Consider the following 20,588-nt stretch of genomic DNA (forward strand, 5'->3'; position numbering starts at 1 on the left):
TCAGCCCGTGCAGGAGGGCCAGTGGCGCTACATCCAGAATCTGGGCAGTGAGCTCAGGAACACCCTGAAAGACGTCCCGTAAGCACTTCCACGTCACTCAGTTCCTTTTAAATCACATGGAAATTCACCAGTCAAAATTTATACACGTGGACATTCAAGGCTTATATTTTAATTGGGATACGAAAATAATCAGAAAATAACAATATTAGTGATGCACTAAGAGGAATAAAAACGCCAGGTGCAGGATCCGTGTGCACGCTGATCTGACTATCAGCCATCGGACAGCAGCAGGCCGTTGGATGGGGTCAGTAAATGACCTGTCACCTGTACTTAGTGTGGTGTGTTGTGCTGGTCCTTCTCAGCACGAAACAACATAAACTGCAGGAACAGAAAACAGGAACAACATGAAACATTTGTCATGACCTTGACGTTACTGTGTGTAATTTTACGGAGGTTTACTGGAGTTCAAGAGGTGGGAGTCACTTGGAACTCAGCATACTCGTGATCAGAAGCCTAGAAGCAGCTATTTCCGTTTGAGTTATTTTCTTTGGCGCAGGCATAGAACGTCAGTGCATGTTGTTCATCGGCTGCAGTCTATTTGGTGTGCTCAATAGGACTATAAATACACACAGATGACAAAGGGTGACAATGAGCTGACAGAAAGTGACTATTAGTCACTTACAGTTGGCTTTAATTTCCTCAGTGTCAATTCGGTGTGTCTCTAGCCCTACGTATGCAACACGGCCCTGTTCCCAGGTCCTTTCTGAGACATTTAACACTTCAACCAAAGGGGTTTTCTAGCCATTTGACATGAACATGCCACTCACAAGCTGACCTCATTGCTCTTGGGAATATTTACGGCATTTAGCTGACGCTTTTATCCAAAACGACAATTACAATTATGACTGAGTACAACTTGAGCAATATTTGCTCGGGGGCCCAACAGTGGCAACTTGGCTTTTGTACATGGCCAAAAAGATGACTGGTAGAATCTGATTGCCTCTTTTGTTGTGACTAACAGGGCCATGTTTGCACCAGCCTGTTTATCACATGAGGTCATCACCAGAAAGTGAGTATTCCCCCTTCCCTAGTTGTTGATATTCCACCTTCCCTGTCAGTATTCCCTCTTTCCTGACTGCATAGGGCACATTTTACCTTTATTCATGTTTCTTTTCATGTCATGTTTTTGGTTGGTTCTCCTTTCATTGATTGATGTAATGCCTGTGCCTCTCCTTCCCTTCTTCTCTCTCTCTCTCTCTCTCTCTCTCTCTCTCTCTCTCTCTCTCTCTCTCTCTCTCTCTCTCTCTAGTTATTGGACAGAGGTACAGGTGAAGGGCACCTCTCTCCCTCGCGCCCTGCAGTGTTGGGACCGCAGCCTCCACAGTAGCCTCCGCGACCATGGCAACAGCACCAGGGGCCTTCCCCGCCTGCCGCCCAGGAGCTGCCCCCTGCATCTGATCGATAGCTGCCCCTGGCCCCACTGCAACCCCACATGCCCCACCGTCCGCGACCAGCTGACGGGGAAGGAGATGAGCGCCATCCAGTTCCTGACCCACATGGGCTTCGACGTGCAGCGTATGGCTCAGCAGCAGGGAATGGACCCCAGCAAGCTACTGGGCATGCTCAACAGCGGCAGCTGAGCACACGCGGGCTGATGGCAGCATGAACACGGACACACATGGCGTGAGCGCATGAGTTGGGCCACAAAATGGCTGCATGAACTGGAGTTCGTCCGTGTTGCGTTCAGTACAGGACACTTTGACACAAGCAACCTGGCTTAAGATATGGATTTATTCAAATTATATTATTCATTTACTTTTTGCATTTCTTTGCTGAGGATACATAGAGACTGTTTTAACAGAGGATGCAAATCCACCTAAAACATACATAATATATATTTGCATAAACTGTTTATATACATATTACTGATGATGCTAGAGACAGCCATCCAGCTCTCCTGACTTCACTGATGAAACTTGGAGGTAGATTCACTGTAAGCTTTCGCCCCCTGCTGGCGCCTCAGACACATTACATCAGAGCCTGTAAGGGTTTTTTCCATCGTCTCTCACGTCTAGCTTGTGGATGGTGTTTTTCAGGACATTGACACATTAATAGTGGGGGTTTTTTTTGTTTGTTTGTTGTTGTTCTGATATATTTTAAAGCAACCTTGGGCATGAGAAAGGAGCTATATAATGTAAATGATTATTACTGTCAAGAACATCGCACTGCAGCATCATGGCAGCATGTCAGAAGACAGGAAAGTGACCGTTCCAAAACAAGTGCTGTGGTGCTACAATGCAGCGTCGCTTCTCTTCAGTTATACATTGTGTAGCACTTTTGCACCTCCTACAGTTTGACAGTAAAGAGTTTTACTGAACTGCTTTAAGGACTTGCCGGGCCAGAGCTCTTAAGGGCGAACCAAGGCACAACCACGATGACATCTGGCCATGGGAGAGGGCAGGAACACCAGAACACAAGTGGCTGTCGATCACCAAGAGGCCCCATCTGTCATGGCAGTGTGAGACGCAAGCTCGTGTGTGGATGAGTACAGTACATTCTTAAAGAAACATGCCTGGTCATGTCAGATAACAAAGTTTCAGCCTTTAAACTCCACACCATGTTTTGTAACATCTCTAAACAGATGATAAACGTAAGCTACATGAAGTTATCTATTTATTTTAATATGTAAATCATATTTGTGATTAACTCTGAGACAGAGAAGAGCTTCTTTGTAAAGTGTATATAACTTGAAACTTTCTTTGCCATTTGGATTGCATGTCTTTGTAATAAATCTTATGGTACAAGATAATCAGGGCAAAAAACACCTTCAATTTAATGCACAATTTCATAGCTTTGTAAATGTTTGTGCATCATATGGCTTTCAATTTTGGACTTTATTTAAAATGTATTATTTAAAAAACATTCAAACATACAAAATTATATTTGCTATAGTACAAAAAAAGAGCTTAAACCTTAAACAATAAAGTGATTTTTGCTTATTGGTTTTGGCCCTGTAATGTCTTAGAAAGAAATTAAATATCTTAACTACATCCCATTTTCACAGTCAGAATTGTAAAAGTTCCTGAAGGTGGACATAAAACATGCAACCTAAATAAAATTACCAAAACATAAATAAAAGCTTTTGAAGAACTGGCCCTACAGGCACCAAGCTTTCTCAGTGGTGGGGTGCCAGGAGCACATATTTAGTTCCATTTTATGCTACTTTGTTCTACACCAACATCTGTTTCTTATAAGAACAGAATGGCATTTCATACTAAAAGGTTTCTACAAATGTGAAAGTCTCTGCTAGAAGCAGTTTGAAGTAGTTTTCAGGCAGTTTGAAGTGGTTTTTCCAGCAGTTCGAAGTAGGGAAACTGTTTGGATCCAGTTCCATGGAAGGAACCTTGATAAAATTACCAGGCAGTTCATTTTCAGTGGTTTGAGGGCTTTTCACTGGCTACGGGATTTCTCGGTGCCAAGTCCTGGTATGGCATACAGAGACACTGCAGACGTATTCCCACTGGACTGTTAATATTCCTCCATGACAACAGGGGGCTCCAGCTGCAATTTCTCACTTTCAAAAGAACAGCTGAACCATGGGAGAAGTCATCAGAAACTGGATTCCTGAAACAGATGAACAGAAAACCATTATAGCTTTAGCTTTAAAAAATGATTTACTTTCTCATACGTGTGTGTGGTGTATAGGGGTGGCTGACCTCACTCATTGTCCTTATGCGCCGTGAAATTGGACGTTTCCGTTCATGAATTTCTTGTAGTCTTGTGATCAAAAACTTCTTGTCCTCCCCCTCCTGACCACACGAACATTGTGAATTATGACAATTAGGAGATGAGAGACAGGAAGGATATTTTCATTACAGTTTACATGTTTTTCTGCCTGGAGGTTGACGTTTTGACTTGCTGGCTTTTACCGGTATTCACATTCCCCATGACCAAGGCTCACACCTTGCCTTCCAGCAACAGGCCTAACTGGTTAATGCTGTTTCATTGCTAAGACATCGCAAACACATTACAGAGTGCTTCTTTAAAGAGGGTAACTTAGTTAGTCTTACATTTTCAATCTGCTCCTGTAACAGTTCAATAATCTTCCTCTGTCCATCCACCACTTGAATGTGGAAGTAGATCACGATTCTTAAAAGGAAAGAAACGCAAAATAAATGACTCAACTCTACTCACACCACTGAGCATTGTTCCAACAGTTATGCTGTTTTGGTAGAGGGTCATAAAGTTAGAGAAACAGAGCCAGAGACACAGCAATCATCTCCTCATTCCTGTTTTTGTTCATTGTGTGCCCATATAATTACACCACCCTCCCTACACACACTGCAAAAACATGTGTTGTTTTACCATCCTGTTAAAACCTTTTATGGCCTGTTAGTTTTATAATATATTATAATATTGCTCTTCTTGTTTACTTCATTATTATTTTTTACATTTGTATTATTGACATTAGTACATTAGTTTAGGGCTGTCACAATATCGGATTTTAACTACACAGCCAAATGAATTCACAATAATGATATTTTTTATAATATATACTATTTTATAATATAGAACATTTGAACAAAATATGTACAAGACGCAGCCCCCTTTAAGAGGCACCAAACTTACCAATCATGCTACGAACAAGCAACTGCTTGTGGTTAGAGTTTAAAGGAGAGCTTCTTATGAGCAGACCAAAGCTCCTTTAGCGTTAGACACATTTTTCTTCTTTTTTGTTGTGCTTACATGGCTTAAAGTGAGTAACTGAGGACATGACATGAATTTCTGTTTGCTGATATTAGTCATTATGATAAGTGGCAGGCTACTTATACTATGCTAAGATAATGAAGTTCATAGCTGTAATGCCAACAAATAAACATTATTGGGGTTTTTTCTTTCCTCTTGTCATTACAAGTATTGTTTTCTGATACTGTTACAATTTCAAGTCAAGTATTTGGCAATATTTAACTACATACAATCATGCTAATAAAATCAACTTGAACTGACCAAAGACAGAGAGAGAGAGATGGAACATGCAGGAACACGCAGGAACTCACAGGAACACACCGGCAGCGAGGAAGAGGAAGAAGGGGTTCTCCACCAGGTATGCATGAGCCCAGCTCAGCCATTTGAAGCGAGTGTTGGCTGTCGCCAGATCCTCTACCCATCTCTTCCCCGCCTGAAACATGGTGCCGAGACCTCGGAAGGGGCCACAGCTCGGAGACGGCTTGATCCTGCCCCGCGGGGGCCGGAGGAACATGCAGGAACACGTAGAAACGCGCAGGACCATGCAGGCACACGCAGGGGACAGCAGGGAAGATTGACGGTAAGGAACCAAAGGTATTGAGGTGAAGCATGATTACGCACATATGTGTGTCTGCTGGGGAATGAGGCATTCTCTCACGTCCACATGGTGTAGGTGACGCAGACAGCTGCTCCCAGGAAGGAGGGGAAGCAGAGGAGGGTGATGAAGAAGGTGGTCATCTGACTAGCTAGCCAGGGCTTCCTGGGAGCCTGACAGTTCATCATCAGACTCATCTAGAGACAAAGAGAGAGAGAGAGCGAGAGAGAGAGGCCTCAATGATCAAAAACTAAATCTGAAAATGGAACCAAAAACAGACTCTCCTCTCTGTCTCTGCTGTACATGTATGGGGTCTGAAAGCTTCACCTTCTTTATATAGAACAGGAGTAGCAGCTTGGTGACCTGAACTGCTGGCAGGAGAGGAGTGAATAGCACTCCCAACCTGCACACAAACAGCGGATTAGCACACAAACAAGCAGATTTGTATATACACACACACACACACACACACACACACACACACACACACACGGGAGATGAGAAGGAAAACACAGCAGATTAACACAAAATCACAGATTGGCACACAAACAAGCAGATAAGTATACAGATGATTAGCACACACACACACACACACACACACACACACACACACACACATACACACACACACACACACACACAGCAGATTAGCAGGAAAACAGCAGATTAACACACTCACAGATTAGCGCACAAACATGTGGGTTAGCATACAAACACAACCAATCAGTCCTCCATTTTCTACTTATCTGATATATTTTATAGACTGAGCAGGGCATTATGGGATGTGCAGTTACCAGGCTAGTGTCTGTCCATAAATAAGCTCCAGAACGTTCCGTGCTATATCAAACACTGGCTTCCTTTTCTTCTTTAGGACCTTCTGCGTAAACAGTCTGGGAGTAGGGGCCAAGGACAGGGAGGGGGTCAGTTTAGAAAAGCAATAGAAGCAATTGGAGCAATAGAAATCCGTCTTAGTTCTGTGCTCACTGTGCTGTGCACTCTGAGTGATACGGCGCGGCAGGTGGCTCACCTCCAGAGGAGCTCTCCAATTAAGGTATCCAGCATGGTGAAGATGAAGTCCATCAACAGGAATCGGTATAACTCCTGCCCCACGAAACTCTCCCAACACTGAGAAGAATACACCCAGACAGTTTTATGAATGGGGGAATATATGCACGTATTTGTGCAACATTATCATGCTACCGGCTGTACTGCCCTTAGTCACGATATGAAGGCTCTTCTCACACTTTTAATGTTGCATTCCACTTAAACACCAACTCTTTTCACTTAAGAGAGGGACTTATATCTTGAACATTATTTAGGATTACAATGAAAAATCCGGAGTCTTTACCAAAAGAAAAAACCACCAGTCCTTCATGAAAACAGTGAAACAGAAAGGATGTGGTACTACAGGAATAAAAGTATCCTGAAAAGAGCAACTAAGACTACAGTGCCCCTAGCTGAAAAAGCTTCTTAAAGTGTGCTTTGGTAACTGCAAATACACTGGCAGTTTAATAAAAGTTCTTACAGGACCTCTGAAATAAACATAAGCACAGAGGCTCCGTCCTGACACAGTCAGCACAAATCCGGGTTCATTTGTTTTTGTGTCACCTGTAGATCCATGCACTTCGGATGTTGGACCGCCACCCTCCCCAGCCAGTGAAAGCACAGCACTCCAAGCATGCTCACTTTCAGCATCAGGTTCCTGAAGAAGACAGTGTGTGAGAACACGGAGCAAAAATGGATCCTTCTGAATCCTTCAGGAGGTAGTCAGGGCTAAACAGACCCTCCCAATGCAAGGGGCTCAGTATCTTGGCCACGGCACCGGGGCGACTACCTGAAGATGGCGACGTAGTTGCGCTTGCTGGGAGAGTCGTACTCCTCCATCCAGGCCACGGTGTTGAAAAAGCCGGGCATGAGGAGGTTGACGGAGGACACAACGGTTGGCAGAGCCAACAGGCTGGCCTCCTTCAACAAGACGCTCCCAGAGCTTTCAGCAGTCTGAGAGGAGTTTGAGCAGGAATGCTTATGGTCAATCAGGTCCTGGAGCAGACAGACAGACACACACACACAGACAGAGTGAGAGAAACAGAGAGAGACATGGAGACACAAAGACAGAAAGAGAGATGTAAAAAACTCGAAAGCTCAGATGCTGAACCACAGACATTTGTTTTGACATGTCTAGAAAGCCTGGAGGGGCCCGACATGTACACACAACTCTAAGGAATTTTGACAGGCGCAGCCCTGCTCCAGCACTAAAAACAATTACCTGCTTAATGTGCAGAAACACACACACAAACAGGCTGAGAAGGGCAGCAGCTGCCTTCGGTGAAACACAGTGAGCTCAAGATCGAACAGCAAGTTAGCATGTGGCCAGGTAAATTAGTTTGCAGAGCAAGACTCTAAAGATAAGAATGTAGGTAACATTTTTCCAGTAGAGTGAGCTTTTGATGGGTGTGTGAGTGTCTGGGTTTCTGGGTAATGGCAGCGAGGGGACTGGTGTGAGCTTCACCTTGTGCATGTACTCAGAGAAGTAGTAGACAGCCAAGGCGCATGCCACAGTGCTACCGATGCAGATGAACCAAGCTAGCAGCTGCACAGACACAGTAAACAGACACCGCAGCCAGGAGCTCTTCACCTCCTTACGGTTCACCTCCGCCACCAGCTCCTACACACATGAACCCACAGAGGGGAAGGTAGACACACACACACACACACACACACAAACACACAAAGTGGAGAAGATAAACAGAAGTGATAAAACAATGAAGCTAAAATGTTTCATTTCTGGCAGCATTGCTTATGACTTACACTTAGTACAGTTTATTACAATATGATGTAAAATCCCTATCTGCAGCGAGCAGACCAAAGCACATCAGTTTCCATGCACACACTGCAGTTTTAGCGAGGGCCATTCTCTGACCACTCATCTGTTGGCCAAATCATTTTCTGATGCTATGCCTAATCACCTTATAACACCTTATATAATCACCTTATATAATCACCTTCAACCATGTGTTGCGGTTGCCCCTGACTTGGTATTTTGGTTGCTCACGACGACACCTTCCACGTGATCCTTGTTTCGCTTTTCCTTGCCCTTGATGTTTCACACGTGTCTGCTTTGTTACCCCTAACTTGTGTTATCTGCCCCAGGTATTTCCTGCTGTGCTCTGTGTATATATAGTCTTTGTTTCTGTGTTTCTTTGGTCAGTTACTGTCAGTAACATTTTCTCTCTCTCGCTGTCACTCTACCTCGTCATTGTTAGAAGATTGCATTGCCTTTCTCTCCATGTGTCTTTGCCACGTCTTTTGGTTTGTAGCAAAGTTCTTTGGTTTATCTTTTGTGCTCGTTTCTTGTTTTGTTTTGCCTTTGTGTTCCCTATTCCTGGTGCTTTGATTTGTTTCATTAGTTTTCCTTGTAATTTCATTTGTTTTCCTTCATTTCCTTCATATTCAGCGCCTCTTGTGCTTACATTCTGCCTCATGCCTCACGCTTGTCTGAGCGTCACACCAAGCCATCTGATTAGCAGCAAGGCTGTGCTAAGCATGGCTAGGAATGGCTGGGCTACACTCTTGTTATTATACACTTAAGCAATAAATGTGTAATAAAGCAGCAGAGTGTAAGAGCAAAACAGTTAGACAACATAAACGCTTAAAAACAGAATTCTGGACCAGATGTGTTCGTGTGTGTGTGTGTGTGTGTGTGTGTGTGTGTGTGTGTGCGCGCACATATGCACACGTTCCGTACTTTGAGCTGGGTGGAGATGTTCTCACACTGCAGTTTAACTGAAGATTTCTTGATGACTTTGAAGTCCCAGCAGCTGAAGACCTTTATGGTGAGCAGACCTTTAGACCGGTCGACACGGAAACTCTGCCCAAATGACTGGGACATGCTAGGAGTATAGACATAAGAATGTGTATAACTGTATATGCCTGATAATTACACACTGGCAGGCCTTAACATAATTCTACCCAATCGAAGTGAATAGTATTATCTTCTCACAGACATTGTTTACAATACCCCGATCCCACTACGTTACTAATAACCAAAAACCCAAGTACTTTGCATTGTAAGCGTTGTAGAATTTGGCCTGCCTTTTAAACATAGCTGAAGATTCTGTTGTTTTCCCGGGACAGAGCGTCGCTCACCTGTACACGAGGATAATGCAGGTGATGAAGAAAGCCACTCCGATAGTGAAGAAGTAGGCCAGAGGCATGTTATAGGAGAGGTGTGAACCACAGGAATTACTGCAGGGCTTCTGAAGGGTGTAGTTACTGTAGTAGCCATAGTACAGCAATGAGTCAGAGAAATAGCCCTGAAAGAGAGAGAGAGAGAGAGAGAGAGAGAGAGAGAGAGAGAGAGAGAGAGAGAGAGAGAGAGAGGCGGGGTGTTGCAGAGTGAGAAGAAAAGGGGAAAATACAAAATACAGATATAAATCATATCATTATAAGTAGACACACAAGACAATTGGTTTCTCAAAAAACGGCATTTCGCGGATAATAGAAGACAAATGCTATATTGCAAGGCGTACAGCCTATTAAGTAACACTGAGCCTAGCTGGCTAACGCAATATTCATGGCCACCTATTTGGCACGGCGCTAATTATAAGATTGACCACTAATTTCCAGCGGCCTCAGCTTGATCAGTCTTGCTCATGAAAATCAAAGGCAAGAGAAGGGGAACCATCTTACCGCCCCCGTGAGCAGCTCCAGGCCAAAGTGGACTGGTGCAGTCTTCTTCAGCACGGGGGGCCGCACCGCCTGGGGGACCACCAGAAATAGGCCTGTCACCAGCAACAGGAAAACGTTGAAGAAGAAGAGGGTCCTGAGGAAGACGAAGTATGAGAGGACGCCCGTGCCGAAGCGCCCGCTCACTGTCTTCAGGGCTGTCTGCCACAGCTGCATCGAGGAGACAAAGGAGAGCCAGCTGTATCGGCCATTCCTCAGAGCCTGAGAGAGAGAGAGAAAAGCACATTCACCTCACACACACTAAGGGCCTTTCTGGCTTTTTAATGTTTAAACATTAACAGCCACACCAAACTACTTGTTCTTTCTTTACACTGTAATAATAATTTTAAAAAATGATAGAAGGATGTTATGCCCAGACCCAAAACAGCAAAAAAGAGCCAGAATAACTTATCACTCATCTTTACGGTCAATTGCAGGTTAGGGTCAACCCTTTTGCCGGGAAAACCATTAAGAACACAATTCTGCTGAGACTCTGACAGGCTATTAGAAGAAAGAAGGCCAGGGCTTATTAATGGTATGGTAAAAGCATACTCTCTGCCATAATCTCAAAGCTCCCTTCTGGCATGAATTAGTGAGTGGGTATGGCTAATAAAGGCTAATAAGGATGCTATGATGATGAGGGACTCACAATGATGATGTAATCCTTGAAATGGCTGCAGCAGGGAATCTCATGAGGAGAGGGAGAGTGGATGGTTTTATTAGAGGCCAAACGCCTGCAGGAGAAAGAAAGAAAGAGTCGACTGCACCAACACCAGACCAAACCCAATTGCTGTTGCAAACCCCAGGAACCACACTCAGCCCCACACTGCCACGCCCACTCGCACCCCCCCCCCCCCCCCCCCCCCCCCGATCTGGTTCACTAGAGCTCTAGCACACACCTGATCCTCATTCTCCTCATTACTGCCCCTTTTATAAGCTTCCCTCCCCTGCGTTCACATCGCGAAGTATTGTTACTCCATGGTGCATACCGAGCATTCTAGTATTGTTTGGCTTCATGGTTTCCGACTGCTGCCTGTTTTTTAGACCTCGTCTCCCGCCTGACCCCTGGACACAACCCCTGGACTCTGCCCTTTGTAACTGACCTTAGAACGACCTGACCGCGAATACCTGCCTGATCCCCAAGGATTTCTTTGATTTCGCAATTAAAACCGCTTGCAATTGGATCCCCTTCCTTGTTTGTGTGTTCAATCATTACACATTATCGCCATCACACCCAAACAAAGACAATGGCCTTCATATCCAAATACATTCACCTTCATACACTTACAAACACAATAACCATCTAACCCACCAAAACGATTACCATCACTCTCATATAAACAGGACCATCATACAGACGCAAAGACGCCCACACCAATATAATGATCATCATACCATAAAAACCTTTAGGTTTTAAGACCACAGAGTAAAGTTCATGAACAAACTTTATGTTGATAAAACCAGTTGAAGATGCCTAATGAGCTATAGAATGTACTGTCAAAATGTACATAGTAAATTTTCATGGTTTTGGTTTACATGGCATTAATAATTAAATTCACATGCAGAGGTTTACAAGAAAGGAATATTTGGGGTTATTAGAGAGAAGAGCAAATAACACTGAGAACATTTTATGGTCACTGCACTTGGCAGCTGCCCTTGTCGAAAGGGACTTACAGAAGGTCCACGGTCGCGATCGCAGTCCTCTACTTTCACTACAAACTGTGTCAGAAATGGTCGCACTATGAAGCCTTCAGGAAAGAATCCGCAGCCATAGGAACTTCCTCTTCTGTGAGGGGGTGGTGTGAAGCCCGGTGTGAACCCCCAGATGAGCAGCATGGGTGTGACTCTGGATGAATGTTGGAGGTGCGTGGGACACACGGGACATAGGAAGCACATGGGTGTACTCCTGAAAGAGGGACGTGTGACGGGAGGAGGGGGACGTGTGACGGAATGACATTCGTAGGAGTAACGGGTGGAGTTCCCCATCTGGGATTGCAGCTCTGCTTCCAAGTGGGGTTGTTGTCCTTTGCTACACTGGGAATTGAACATTTTGCTGGAATTGAATTGGAGTTGAATTTTTTATGTGTGCCTATTTCTTGGCCAAAAACACAGATTATTTGTGTGGGGTGGGTTTTAGATTTTTTGTGGGGGAATGGATATGCCCAGGATTTTCGGGACACATGGAAATGGCGTCCAGCTTAGGTGTAGGTCACACAAAGCATGACTTAGCGACTCAATAGGAAGTCCACACAAAGACAATAATGAAAAATTAAATACCTCAGCTCACTCTTCTCTGCCAGATTCAGAGGGATGGCTTTTAGCATGCGCACGCGCTCGCCCACAGACAGGTTCTGCAAGTTATTTATGAGTTGCTCCTTCTTATTCTCTAAACACATGCGCACAAACACACATTCGGATGCATTATTCACACTCTCTACTAAATGGCATCAGTTTTTTATTTCATACCCCACTAATGGCATAAGCTGAATTTCATATCTGCCCTCTCTATCGCTTCCTACCACACACGCACGCTCACACGCTCACCCTCCGCCTCGAAGTGGGCAGCGTCGCTCTCCACGCGGTAGCCGCAGATGCTAGGTCGGGCGGAGCGGGAGAAGGAGTGGATAGAAGGCCGGTGACTTTGCCTGCGTCTGCAGAGCTGCATGGTGCGGCTGTAATACTGGGAGAGGATGGCCCCCCGACTGCGCCCTGGTGCCAGCGATGGAGGGTGGGACGGGGAGAGAGGGAGAGAGAGTGAAAGATATTAGAAGAAAAGAATATGACCCTAGCCCGTGACACTCCAGCTGAATAGACTCCATTATTTATGAGGCCCAGTAGTCTGCTTTCAGATCTCAAGCATTCTTATAATCAGGAGACAGACACACACGCACACGCACACATGCGCACACACACACGCACACACGCACACGCGCGCACGCACACACACATGCACGCACACACGCACGCACACACACACACGCACGCACACACACACACGCGCGCGCGCACACACACACACACACGCACACACATGCACACACGCACGCACACACACACGCGCACACACGCACGCATGCACACACACACGCACGCACATGCACGCATGCACACACACACACACACACATGCACACGCACGCACACGCACACACACACGCACACACACACGCGCACATGCACTGACCGATGGTGCGGCTAGGCATGGAGGAGAGCACTCGGAGTGTGTCTGAGGACCAGCGCTCCACAAGTGGGTCTGCAGCACTGCCACTGCTGTCAGCACCTACAGAGCTGGCAGGACCACTCAGGGATAAAGCGTCATCTGCAACACACATACATTCATGAACACATCAAAAAGACTCCGAGCTTGCGTGCGTGCCTGTGTGTGTGTGCGTGTGTGTGTGTGTGTGTGTGTGTGTGTGTGTGGGTGTGCGTGCTTTTGTGTATGTTCTGTGCACGAGTATGTGATCAAAATATGGCCACTATGACTGGCTAAAGGATGGTTATAATTACACCTTACTGTACAAGTATACACATATACTGTATATATACTGTACATAGGTAGCGTAAGGTGTTGTGGCCCGAGTGCCGTAGGGCGAGGGGCAGGACGCACAGACTCCACCAACTGGGACGAACATTTATTAACATAAACGACAGCGGCACTCACGTATTACAAACGATACGCATGAATATGAAACGATTGACGTCAAACAAACACGATACACAAGAATACATCTAACATAAACAGGTTACATTTAGACATTACGCTGACAATAAGCAACACCCTGCACACTTTAACACGGGTTTATATACATTGGGATGAACAAGGTGCAAGTGTGGTTACAAACACAGCCCTCCCACTGCACGTGGCGGGCCAAACCACGTGACTCGCGGGAGGCGAGCGTTCCGTGACAGAACCCCCTCCCAAGGGGCGCGGCTGCCGACGCGTCCGTCCAATGAACGCGAACCTGGCCCACCCAGTACCAGCCTGGCCAGGTGCCTCCAACAAGGGAGACCTCACAGCAAGAGGAAGAAAGGCAGCTTCCCTGCCTCTCTCCGGGCAGTCCGGTACGCTCCAACAAATGTTGCGCCTGTACAAACAAAAGGCGCAAACAAACGCACAATAGCGCCCACACAAAAACATAAGGCACTGTGAGGTGGCGCCCACCGTCTCCGCAGACGCCTTGACGTGTCCGTGGCCTCAACAGACATGCGAGGGTGCACGTTCACCCCGGTTCCAGACGTGCTACCTCCCCTAATGGTCCTCCTCTCTCCTGCTGTTCTAGGAGCGTCCCAGAGGTGGTTTGCCTCCGAGGCTTTGGGCAGACCCATCCAGTCTTGCTGGCGAGTCCGCTGAGGGGAAGGGACTCAGGAGATCCCGCTGGCTCCACCAGACCGCCCTCTTTCTGGTCCTTGCGGTGCCCCTCGGTCCTCCTTGGCCCAGGCTCAACAGCCTCAGGCCCACTCCCCCTTAAGAAATTCCTGGGGGTGTTCCCCTCCATCTCTGGAGAAGACACGGATAGCGATTGCAGTCCTCTCCCCAATATCCTGGGATCCAGAAGGCAGTGCAGGGGGTGTCCACGCACCTCCCGTTAGGAAGTGCGTTCTTTGTCGAGGGAATAGGGGTCCTGTAGCGGTGGGTTATTGTTTGTCTGCTGACGTATGTAAAACGCGTAAGTGGTCATTTGTTAGATGTGACTGTAGCCTGTGTTTAGTTAAATGTATAAGTCATGTCTGTGGTTAATGTTGTGTGTGAGTGCCACTGTTCTACATGTTTTATGTCAATAAATGTTTCACATTGAGGGAGTCTGTGCGTTCTGCTCCACGCCCATCGGCACTTGACAACGTTACAGGTAGATGTAAGTGCAGGTGTTTCTAATGAGGGTGTCACTGTAGGTGCACTTCTCTTTATCTTTTCCCTAGCCAAGCGTATGTGCACCTTTTGATTTCTCCTCTGTCTCCAGTGGACACATCTCTATGGCCTCTTTATAGCTGTCCAGGTCTTGAGTCTGTTCCTGGATAAGCTGGCTAAAGGAGTGGTGAACCCCTTCTTCATCCACAGGACTTCTAAAACACAAAAGACACACCCACACAGGTAAACGCTTACAGCCTGCTCACTACAGGTGCACCAAAACAAATAAACCTTCCCATCAGACACTGCCTAAACCAGCTACTGTTCATGCCACACTAGTTTATTACTATCTATAAACATAGCTTGCTGTTATGTGAGTGCGGAGTGTGTGCGTGCGCGTGCATGTGTGTTTGTGCGGACGTGATGGTATGGAGAACTGCAGTCACACATCTCCATCTCAGAAGACCAAAACCAAAGGAAGTGACTTGCACATGATGTCACCGCATCAGCAGTCACATGTACGGGGCACAAACAAACAAGTGAAACAAAGGGCCCTGTCTACTGCAGCCCGGGGTCAGTGCCTCGGCTGCAACCCCAGAGGACAAAGAGGGAGCATGGAAACCCTCCCCTGTGCTGGCCCTCGCATGGGCAAGTGATAGTAAGCACTCATGGCCCGAATGCTCCAGCTCACAACTGGAAGAGAAGGAGAGAGCGAGAGAGGAAGTGCGGTACCACAGAGGCACAAGAAAGATAAGGTACGAGAAAGTGGCACTAGATGCAAAGTGAGAGGAGCACGTACTCGAATGCGGCCTCCGAGAAGAAGGCGTCCGCGTCGAAGCCTACGCCGTGGGCTGCCATCGCCCCCCGGACTGAGGGTCCCGTCTCACAGCGTCACTCAACAACGGTTGATAGGAAGGAGAATAGCACTTCAGTTTCACTTCTACTTCTTGTCATTCTGTTTCAAGAACCTGAGAGAGAGAGAGAGAGATGATTAAAGGGTTAGCTACTGTGCTATGTTGCAACATGCCTGTCAGGAACCGGCTGTGTAAAAACCTATACATGCCCACATCAGCTGAAACAAGAAAGAACAAGAACAACTGCCCTCAACACATCACAGCTGCACATTTTATAACGACAGGAGGCAATCCTGAATGTCTCCAGTGAGACATTTCCAAACATCTCCCCCATCTGCAATCTTTAACATGCATCTTGCTTTAAAGTGATGCTACTGCCTTACAGAAAATCCAGTGTGTTAATGGCATAGCACTTCGTACTCCATGAGCAGGCAACAGTGACCTGCTTTTTAGTCATGCAAAAGGATTTTTCTGATTATAATATGCTTTGGCTTCTACAGATGCTAATTATATAGCAACTGAGTGTGCAGACGCACACGTGATATACAAGAGGTTTCCATGTCAAGAACACTGAAACAAAGATTAAAGGATGAGCCAGTCACATCATGGGCATACACATGATGCAATTCCGGAAGGGACACAACAATGCAGATTTCCTGCTACAACACACCCAATTTGGCCTGGATAAGCCTGAGAGTTGAAGTAGGTATGTTAGACTAGGAAAGGGACATCAAACTAGGCAGTACACTGTCGCTCTGGGATCAGTTCAGAGTACCACTACATTCAGACCTTAGCTTTGTCACATAGCAGCAATTCACACCCCTGCTCCTGCAGATCAGTTTCAATTTGGAAACCTTTCAGACATTCACAATCTGGCAGGTATTTTGATAACACCGATTTAATGCACCTACTACTGTACATGACTAATCATTTAACTACCAAAAGGAACATTTAGGAAAAGCACTAAATATAAAGGTAAAGACATACTGTACAATTACAGACACAGCTAAGCCTTTAAGAGCCTCAAACATTATTTGCTAGAGACATGAGATTAATTTAGCAATGGACAACATGTACCAGGATGAGAAACATGCACATGTAAGCAGAGAGCAAACAAAACCCACAGTAAGAGGGACACTTTCACAATAACACTTAAAGGCGAAACAAACTAATAACAAGTCCCTTCTCTTAACTCCTTGACTTAAAGACTTAAAGGATATCCGTTGCTGGGGCAATTAATAGCATAGGCACACACTTAGCTGTGAGGAAAGAGGTACCCTGGGGACTTTATGTGTACGTAAGAGGAGGTCTTTTTTCCTGGAACTAGGACACTGATGACATCATCAGAGGCCTGTGACCTGAAGTTATTGGAAACCTAAGTGAGCATAGGAAATGTGACTGACCTTGTAGGAAACAAACCGCCGGCGTGTGCAGCTCTGGGGAAAAACTCTGTATGTGCTTCATTGTTTCAGTGCTTTGTTATATGTTCACCTAGAGCACCTCTTGTAGCGCTCTCTTCTGAAATGACGTGTGGAACAACTTAAAATGCAGCTGTTACTCATTCTTTGTGTGTGCGTTTGTAACTCTTATTGGGTGGCCGTAAGGGAGTTGGGAGTTAAAGGAGTGACTGAGAGGCAGCAAGACTGAGAAGGAGCGAGAGAGAGAGAGAGAGAGAGAGAGAGAGAGAGAGAGAGAGAGAGAGAGAGAGAGAGAGAGAGAGAGAGAAGGAGGCTTATGGTACAGTGCATAGAGTGCCTCTATGCAAAAAAGGCTGATTTCAGCACTCTGGTTTGACCACGTGCACCTAACACTGCATGGAGCCTTTTCCACACACACACACACGCACATGCACATCCCTGATCCTGTAACTGTCACTGTTACTGCAACCACAGGTATCAAACTAGGAAGTTTATTCATGTGTAAAACTGCAGCATGTAAAGATTAGTGTGACAGAATCTCATTTAAAACGTTAACCCAAACATTATCTGAGCCAACCCAAAACAATGTATTGCTTTTCTCATCACTGGAAATGTCTGCTGATGTGTCTTTAATGTATGATAAGAAACAGACAATGACTGCACAGCTACATGGGCCGCCGTGTGTATTACTGGGACTAAACCTTAGCCTGTACTGAGAAGGGTGGCCATGATAAAGCATGCAGCTTGACCTTTCTCTCCAGAACACCAGAGGATGCATAGACGCCTGCCAAAAACATGTTCAGAATACTCTGTGGGCTTTGAGAAATTCCCTATATAGGCAGCATCTTTAGAAACTACATTTATTATTATTATTATTATTATTATTATTATTATTATTATTATTAATATAAACAAATAAACATGTCGTGATTATGTCATATTCATGTACAGCAAGTCTGTGTCTAGAGGAGTTGAATGAGCCTAGCCTGTTGACAAATACAAAATGTCAAAAGAGCTGAACATATTTGGAGTTTCACAAACTTTCAGAGATTTAGATGAAGCACCGTCATTAATATTTAAAAAAAAAATATGCATCCCACAGTCGTCTTAAGAGACAGAAAAAGTTAAATTGGGTACACACACACACACACACACACACACACACACACACACACACACACACACACACACTCGGCTACAAAATGGCCAAACACTGGTGGATAAAATCCAGACATCACTATGGAAACTATGGAGGTTTCCAACACCAAGAAACACCATTAACCTGAAATGATAAAACTCAAATTGCTCCTCCCACTCAAATTGTTTAATTGTTTTTGCCCTTACCTTAGATAGGTTAATAGTGTTGTCCAAGAATGAGTTCATGTCAGATAAAAGCTTTAAAATACACAGCAAAGCCATACATACAGACGCAAGATTTAAAGTTACAGTAAGGGTGATTTCGAGAGCAATGAAATCCACACGAACTCTTCTTCCCTTAAACGTACCCACAGCCTACGGTCATCGCGCATCGTGACAAGAGGAAATGTAAATATCCTAGTTTTTTGCAGTCTTGCGGGTGCCGTGGGAAGCATGTTTTGGTAAATGACCAGTGGCTAACCAGATGTCCTATGTTGACTAGGATCATTGTATTCATTCTTCTTTTTTTTTTTTTTTTTTTCCAAATCCGTATTCCACCTCGGCAGATCCTGCAGAACATGTCATTCGAAACACAGTAAAATTGCGTGTGTCCGTAAACCCATGTTTTATCCGTTTCACTATATATATATATTTTTCCCTTAAATGTAGCAATAACAAAGCCAGATCTGTTGACATTTCTAAACAAAACAGACCTTACTTACCCAAGTTCATTCATGTTGCCACTAACAAAACTGTACGCAGGCTACATTGTGTGTACATAAGTAGAGCGGACTTTCGTTTCACGGGGGTGGAAAGTCTTTAACAAACAAACAGAACAATTCTAAAAAAAATACATGTCTTAATTAGCTTTCTACTTGAGATAGAAAAATCATTTATGAACAGACATATTTAGGGTTTATACTAAACCCTAATAAACCAATGGAAACTTTTCAAAGTTTCAGAACAGTGGTACAGTCCCATTCATTGTTAAGAATGCAGTGACGTCTGACTATAGGCTATTACGTTTGATTGGACGTTTGATTTGCTTATAGTTACTGATTTACCGATATTAATCATAACCGTAGTTAGGAAAATCATATCATTTAGATCTAAAATATATTCACAGTGGCATTAATAAATATTGCTTTCTGACTTTTCCTTCTTTTCCATTCTTTTTTCTTCAGTTAAATCTGACAGATTTCCACTTCACACATACTGTAAAATAATGTTCACAAGGCTTGAAAAGAAAAATATTACATCAGCATTACTGCAATTCTCAGTTGTCTTGTCTCTAAAAACAAATACCACACTGTAAAATGTTTTTCTTTAGTAATGCAACCACATCCGGTACCTATTCTCCTCGCCAAGATATTCCACATCGTCGTGTCAGCATTAGTGATATGTAAAGGCGTGTAAGAGGATTCATTCTTTATGTGAAAATGCAATCGATTCTACTTCTATAGCAAATCCACGAAGCTGTACTGCAGTTTACATGCGTGCGCGCGCACACACACACACACACACACACAGTTCAGTAGTTCATGTTAGGCAATGATCAGGCATTGTTTGAACTGCCTTTCACATGTTCCACACACAGAGAAACTCAACAAACCACAGGGAAAGAAGTGTGATTCTCTTATACCACTTTCTGATGAAACCTCTGCTCCTCCAGACCCATCTAGTACCATATGACAAAGAGAGGTTGAGTGTGTGTGTGTGTGTGTGTGTGTGTGTGTGTGTGTGTGTGTGTGTGTGTGAGTGTGTGTGTGTGTGTGTGTGTGTGTGTGTGTGTGTGTGTGTGTGTGTGTGTGTGTGTGTGTGTGAGTGTGTGTGTGTGTGTGTGTGTGTGTGTGTGTGTGTGTGTGTGTGTGTGTGTGTGTGTGCTTGTTGGTGTGGGTGGGTGCATTCAACTTTCATGGGTTCCTATTCCTCTCTATCATATAGAAATCTAAAACTAGCAACTTAAAACTAGTAACAAGAAAAGCAAAGTGCTAAAAGAGTTCAAATTAAACATGTAATGTGTAAAAGATAAAAGATGAAATTAAAGACAGAATAAGTTAAGAATGAAAAGAAATAAATGTGCATTGTACTGCACAACCATGCTCACTCATACATAGAGCTCCCAGCAATCCAGCAGTCCACAAGGTTCAAGCTTCAGCTTTGGATCTGTACGTAGACATAGCCTACCTCTACAACTGTTCAAAAGCTAGAGCAGTTAAGTGATGTCAAAGACTTTCTGCATTGGCATAACGCCCACTTGAGCAT

General features: G+C 44.8%; 2 protein-coding genes across 7 annotated transcripts in view; one reads left to right on the forward strand and one right to left on the reverse strand.

Moving 5' to 3' along the window:
• Positions 1-2,718, forward strand: part of notum1b (notum, palmitoleoyl-protein carboxylesterase b) — a 14,358-nt gene extending 11,640 nt beyond the window's left edge. The window contains exons 9-11 of the mRNA XM_027029489.2: positions 1-78; positions 1,022-1,069; positions 1,310-2,718. The exon at positions 1-78 is cut by the window's left edge and continues 70 nt beyond it. Coding sequence (XP_026885290.2) covers positions 1-78; positions 1,022-1,069; positions 1,310-1,640 — 457 coding nt within the window. The 3' untranslated portion in view covers positions 1,641-2,718. The remainder of the gene's footprint in view (positions 79-1,021; positions 1,070-1,309) is intronic.
• A 91-nt stretch (positions 2,719-2,809) lies between these two features.
• tmc6b (transmembrane channel-like 6b) lies at positions 2,810-20,586 on the reverse strand. Of its 6 annotated transcripts, XM_035529203.1 has the most exons (22): positions 19,046-19,102; positions 18,531-18,892; positions 15,714-15,882; positions 15,002-15,129; positions 13,250-13,384; positions 12,611-12,775; positions 12,344-12,452; positions 10,716-10,800; positions 10,031-10,288; positions 9,488-9,654; positions 9,087-9,231; positions 7,851-8,006; positions 7,176-7,381; positions 6,950-7,043; positions 6,369-6,466; positions 6,136-6,231; positions 5,669-5,744; positions 5,405-5,538; positions 5,058-5,234; positions 4,071-4,149; positions 3,717-3,809; positions 2,810-3,624 (listed from the first exon to the last, which is right to left on the reverse strand). In XM_035529203.1, exons 3-22 carry the CDS (start codon positions 15,770-15,772, stop codon positions 3,610-3,612), a joined length of 2,475 nt encoding a protein of 824 aa, XP_035385096.1. In that variant the 5' UTR covers positions 15,773-15,882; positions 18,531-18,892; positions 19,046-19,102; the 3' UTR covers positions 2,810-3,609. The 6 variants fall into 6 exon arrangements, with proteins under 6 accessions (XP_035385096.1, XP_026885285.2, XP_026885286.2 ...); XM_027029484.2 differs by lacking the exons at positions 18,531-18,892; positions 19,046-19,102 and adding an exon at positions 20,437-20,586; XM_027029485.2 differs by lacking the exons at positions 18,531-18,892; positions 19,046-19,102 and adding an exon at positions 20,431-20,586.
• Positions 20,587-20,588: the final 2 nt, after the last annotated feature.

This window comes from Electrophorus electricus, chromosome 1, assembly GCF_013358815.1.
Source record: "Electrophorus electricus isolate fEleEle1 chromosome 1, fEleEle1.pri, whole genome shotgun sequence".
Classification (NCBI taxonomy): domain Eukaryota; kingdom Metazoa; phylum Chordata; class Actinopteri; order Gymnotiformes; family Gymnotidae; genus Electrophorus; species Electrophorus electricus.

Bases quoted from the DNA above. Each gene is read 5' to 3' on its own strand.
- tmc6b (XM_027029484.2), bottom strand. From the start codon at position 15,772: ATGGCAGCCCACGGCGTAGGCTTCGACGCGGACGCCTTCTTCTCGGAG. The intron at 10,801-12,343 runs GTATTTAATTTT...TTTCTCCTGCAG, and splicing joins GCAGAGAAGAGTGAGCTGAG to GCGTTTGGCCTCTAATAAAA. The intron at 8,007-9,086 runs GTACGGAACGTG...TCATGTGTGTAG, and splicing joins ACATCTCCACCCAGCTCAAA to GAGCTGGTGGCGGAGGTGAA.